The sequence below is a fragment of the Triticum aestivum genome, chromosome 6D (assembly GCF_018294505.1).
Source record: "Triticum aestivum cultivar Chinese Spring chromosome 6D, IWGSC CS RefSeq v2.1, whole genome shotgun sequence".
In the NCBI taxonomy this organism is placed as follows: Eukaryota; Viridiplantae; Streptophyta; class Magnoliopsida; order Poales; family Poaceae; genus Triticum; species Triticum aestivum.
This window is the reverse complement of record NC_057811.1, coordinates 178,778,678-178,783,969: the sequence shown is the minus strand read 5'-3', so window position 1 is coordinate 178,783,969 and position 5,292 is coordinate 178,778,678. Positions and strand designations below refer to the sequence as shown.

Here is a 5,292-nt window from a genome sequence, read left to right as displayed (position 1 = left end):
AGTCTATGGATTTGTTCCGCAGGTAGAGTGAGAGGAGAGACTTGCATGCATACCGTCCCTGACAAAAGTGCCACTGATTTGACTAAAATAAAGATACAAAAAATATACTAGCTATACATTTAGGTGGGTCATACAGTTTTATAAATCTGAGAACAAATGGATGGCCCAGATCTACCGGCACATCAGCAATATGACTTTGCGCAGAATTCATGCGTTCCCTTGTCTTGGCTCTCCTCTCCGGCCTGGCCGGACAAAGAATAGAAAATAAATTATTGGCAAAACAATTTGTCTCCTCCGTGGAGCGTGGCCCGCCTCACCCCTCTGTGCTAATAATACCACCTCGACGATCATCCTCCTACGTATATAGGCCTTGTCCTCCCTTCCACGCGAGCGATAGGGTTGTCCCCTCTCTATCTGTCTATCTATCTATCTATCTATCTATCTGGAGCTACCCAAACAAAGCAATCATACCACAAGATAGAGAGTTAGTTGTCCATGGATCGGAGCCTCCAATGGAGCAGGCCGGCGTCGCTGCTCCTCTTGGGGGCGGCGTTCCTGGCGGCGGCGGCCGTAGCGAGCGCCAACCCGGCGTACAACCCCGACCCCTACAGCGTCGTCGACCACTTCAACCGCGCCGTCCACAGGCATGCATGCATTAATATTATTATCATATACGGAGTAGAGTAGTTACGTAGCGAGTGAGTGGTAGATGAATTAAGTGGCATTGGCATGAACATGTAGTGAGCGTGCGTGCATGCAGGTCGACTAGCCCGCGTCGTGCGCTGTCGTCGGAGAAGAAGTCGAAGAAGGCAAAGTACACGGGCCCGTGCATGGCGACGAACCCGATCGACCGGTGCTGGCGCTGCCGCCAGGACTGGGCGACGGACCGGCAGCGGATGGCCCGCTGCGCCAAGGGGTTCGGCCGCGAGACCACCGGCGGCCTCAAGGGCAAGATCTACATCGTGACCGACGCCAACGACGATGACTTCACCAACCCGCGGCCCGGGACGCTCCGGTGGGGCGCGGTCCAGACGGAGCCGCTGTGGATCATCTTCGCCAGGGACATGGTGATCAACGCGTCCCAGGAGATCATCATCCAGAGCGACAAGACCATCGACGGGCGCGGGGCGCAGGTGCACGTGGCCAACGGCGGTGGGCTCACCATCCAGCACCAGAACAACGTCATCATCAACAACCTCCACGTGCACGGCATCGTACACACGGACGGCGGCAACGTGTCGATGACGGCAACCCACTCCACCATCCGCACCCGCGCCGACGGCGACGGCGTCTCCATCTTCAACGCCACCAAAGTGTGGGTGGACCACCTCTCCATGGATAATTGCGAGGACGGCATGATCGACGTGGTGGCCATGTCCACGGCCGTCACCGTCTCCAACACCCACCTGGCCCACCACAACGACGTGATGCTCTTCGGCGCCAGCGACCACAAGCCGGAGGACAAGGTGATGCAGGTCACCGTCGCCTTCAACCACTTCGGGAGAGGCCTGGTGCAGAGGATGCCTCGCTGCCGCTACGGCTTCTTCCACGTCGTCAACAACGACTACACCAACTGGCTCATGTACGCCATCGGAGGCAGCAGCGCGCCCACCATCCTCAGCCAGGGGAACCGCTACAGAGCACCACCCAACATGGCTGCCAAGGAGGTACGTCCTCTCCTCCTCCTCACTCCATCTATGGATGGACGGTTCAAATCAAATCATCAATTCAAATTCAAATTCAAACGCGTGCGCGCGAATTGAATGGCTGGAGCAGGCGACCAAGCGCGAGTACGCGGCCGAGTCGGAGTGGAAGAACTGGGTGTGGGTATCGGAAGGCGACCTGATGGTAAACGACGCCTACTTCACCACGTCCGGCGGAAAAATAGGCCAGAAGCTCAACGGTAAGGACCTCATCAAGCCCAAGCAAGGGGAGTACGTCAGGAGGCTCACCCGCTTCGCCGGCCCGTTGGACTGCAACCAGGGCAGTCCCTGCTGATCGTCGCCGTACCATACCATACCTGCCAGGCGGAGTAGCCGGATATGCATGTCGTCGCCGGCCACACGCCCAAGGGAAGGAAACAACAGTTAACGTTCCACGCGACAACCCATCCAATCTTTGATGCTACACTAGACAACAAGGCCGTAAGCATGCATAGAGGGAGGAATGTAGGAGGGTGGCCGGATTCATCAGTCTGCTGCTCTCTTCGTGTAGTCGATGTACGTACCTATCACTGTTCGTGTAGTCAATGTACGTACCTATCACTACTTGCTTTTTCCTCTTCTTCTTCTTCTTCCTCCTCCGAGGAAATAGGAATTGTGTACCTATATATATACATATACGCATGCATGTTGTACAACATGGATGTACTGTAACCGCTCTTGTTTATGATTTTTTTTTTGTATACCCTAAGTATCCATGTTCAGAAAGAAATGCAGCTTGTTTTGTACGTATTACTTCTTTCAATTTCTTCTGTCAACCAAACACAATAAGCATTTCAATCTTCTCCCATCTCACATAGACAAAATGAAATTCCAGATGAATTTAGTACTAGGGACATGTCAAACCTTGTTACGATGGCATACCATACAAGCAAGGTGTTGGGTGAAAAATACAGACATTTTGTTCTTCTAGTTTAGACGGAAGACAAGAAAAGTTGATCACTGTCTCAAACTAATTTCAGATGCCCTCTTTCAACGCATAAACTCTGCTTCGGAACGACGGGGGCAATCTACTTATCCCTGCATCAATTTCCTGAAAAAAGCAACTCTAGTATTAGGAATCTGTCGCAGTTTTCTTTTTCTTTTAGACAAGGATAGGTCTGGATGTCTGATGATGGGGTCAAGAGATACAACAGATTTACTTACAAAGCATGTAGAGTCAAATATAGGGGATTTTCACAGAGCAAGGGAAATGCAGTAAGGCATCATCGACATGTTGTGCTTTGTCACAAGGAGCTCAGACTATAAAAGGGTTGCGTATTATTGGTGAAGTTGATTAACATAAAAGCTAGAACTAACATGTGGAGCCAAAGCATCCTTAACATGAGCGAAATTGGGATAAATCGGCCAATAAAGGGGGTAAAATAGACTTCAATCATCAATAGCTAAAATTTGAATAACAAGCCATACTATTTCCACAGAGAGAACTGAAACAATAGATATTAACCCACCTCTGTTGTATAACGAGCCGAAAAGTGAATTAGTAGAATGGCTCTGTTTTCAAACTTCTCAGAGTGATTCGCAATCTGGAAATATCATGAAACATAAATGGAAGCATAAGCACTATTACGGATACTAGGTGATCTTTCTTTCCTATGACAGACAAAAATAATCAAAGTAATTGCTGAATAACCTCAAACAAGTGTATGTGCCCATATTCCCTTGCATGCTCAGTCGAGACAGAGTCATCCAGAAAAGTACTCTGAAAATTTTAAGAACAGCTCAGCAGATCAATAATAGGAATAAAGAAAAACTCATGAGAGGAAAATAACAGCAAAAGTTTTGAGCACAAGAAGTGAAACATGCTTCTAACCATCAGGATTCGTTTAATTGCAGCTAACTGGTGGCACATGAGTTTTTCCTAGATGTGATAAGTTTTGTTTGCAAAATAACAGCAGCTAGCTTGCATGCAGTGAAATTTGAATATACTTGGAGACAAAAACTGCTTGCTATTGTTAATAAAATGGAAGTTGGTTATATGATGATAAAGCGGTAAGACGTAATACCTCCATCACAAGAATTTTTGCCTTCAATACGTCTGCGTTATCAGGATCAAGAATGAAATCTGACATCGTATCCCCAGTGAAAGCAACCTCGGGTGTTGTCACTGTATTAGTAATCTGCAAGGAATGGAAAATTGCAAGCACATGATCACATCAACAACTCTTAGTAGATTCTGATTTACTTATTCCTATGAAATATTGACATCCACCAAAACATACAGACCTCCACGCCTGACAGCTTCAACCTTTTGATCTCGCTTCCCGGGAGGCCAAGATAATCCTGCTTGAGCTTTTGCTTCACTGAGTATATCACGTACCCCTAGAACCATATCAGATATCACTTTCAACCAAGCCATTGTAAAATTCCCCACAAATCAACCAGGGGGTGCACAATTCCAAGAACTGAAGCAAGTTCCCTCACCTGGCTGGGTATGGTATGGTAGGTCTTGAAGGCCCTGACCTTGAGATCCCTCCTGAGCTCATACTCCTCGCCAATGTCGAGTGGGACGAGGGTGTGGTTGAGCTCGGACTGGTCCATGGCGCGGTGCACGTCGAACAGCCGCTCCACGAGCTCCCTGAGGTACTTGGGGACGAAGATGGTGGGCGGGCGCAGCCTGTAGAGCCCCCGCGTGGCCACGTACATGGGGAGGCCCCCGATGTGGTCGAGGTGGGCGTGCGAGATGAAGAGGAAGTCCTGCGCCACGGCGCGCTGCGGGCACCGGCCTATGTCGAAGGCGAGGCTCAGCGTCGGGAAGATGACGCACGTCTCGTGCCCGCCGATGGAGATGCCCTCCACGGGGTACCCCTCGATTTCCAGCCGGGGCTTCGCCTTACGCTTTATGGCTGGGGAGGGGCTTGGAGGAGGGGCCGTGGAGGTCGCCGCCTCGGCCGACTTGCCTCTCTTCGCCATGCCACCGCCGATGCTTCCGCCGCCGCCGCCGGGTGGAGGTACGATTGGTGAATTACGGAGATACAGAAAGGTCCCTTATCAAGGGGGAAATACCCTTGTGCTCTCGGGTGCACACGCCCCTGATATGGAAAAAACATTTTGGCAATTGAGAAAAAAAATGAAACTTCCCGGAAATAAAGTTAACCTTGTGTTGTACTCGCATAACAAGTTTAGCCAAGGAAAAACCCCGTTGATTTCAGGCAAAAAATAATAATTCAGGGACCAAAAGCACAAATAGTGTTGAATTATTATTATTTTGATCAGAACACCATGAAAGTCATTCATGGAAGAAACTTTTTACACGAGTAAAACACTCAATCATGTTTTGTTTCCAAAAATTTCAGGAAATCTTGACTTTTTTCAATTATAACTTTTTTTTAATAATCCAGGTGCACGTGCACCCGAAAGCCAAATGTGTTGTCTGCCCATGACACAAGTTTCGTACCCGCTGATGAGGATGCCCTCCACGGGGTACCACTCAATTTCCAGCTAGGGCTTCGCCTTAGGCTTTATGGCTGGGGAGGGGCTCGGAGGAGGAGGGGCCATGAAGGTCCCCGCCTTGGTTGACTTGTCGTTCTTCGCCATGCCACCGTCGTCGCCGCCGGATGAAGGTACGATT

General features: G+C 49.6%; 2 protein-coding genes across 2 annotated transcripts; one reads left to right on the top strand and one right to left on the bottom strand.

Moving 5' to 3' along the window:
* Nucleotides 1-380: 380 nt before the first annotated feature.
* Nucleotides 381-2,404, top strand: LOC123144374 (pectate lyase). Its single transcript, XM_044563489.1, has 3 exons — nt 381-644; nt 761-1,667; nt 1,777-2,404. The coding sequence occupies exons 1-3, from the start codon at nt 496-498 to the stop codon at nt 1,996-1,998; spliced, it is 1,278 nt and encodes a 425-aa protein (XP_044419424.1). The 5' UTR covers nt 381-495; the 3' UTR covers nt 1,999-2,404.
* An 85-nt stretch (nt 2,405-2,489) lies between these two features.
* Nucleotides 2,490-4,723, bottom strand: LOC123144375 (nuclear ribonuclease Z). The gene is made up of 6 exons (XM_044563490.1): nt 4,146-4,723; nt 3,948-4,043; nt 3,728-3,841; nt 3,355-3,423; nt 3,173-3,247; nt 2,490-2,754 (listed from the first exon to the last, which is right to left on the bottom strand). Exons 1-6 carry the CDS (start codon nt 4,632-4,634, stop codon nt 2,680-2,682), a joined length of 918 nt encoding a protein of 305 aa, XP_044419425.1. The 5' UTR covers nt 4,635-4,723; the 3' UTR covers nt 2,490-2,679.
* Between the last annotated feature and the right edge of the window lie 569 nt (nt 4,724-5,292).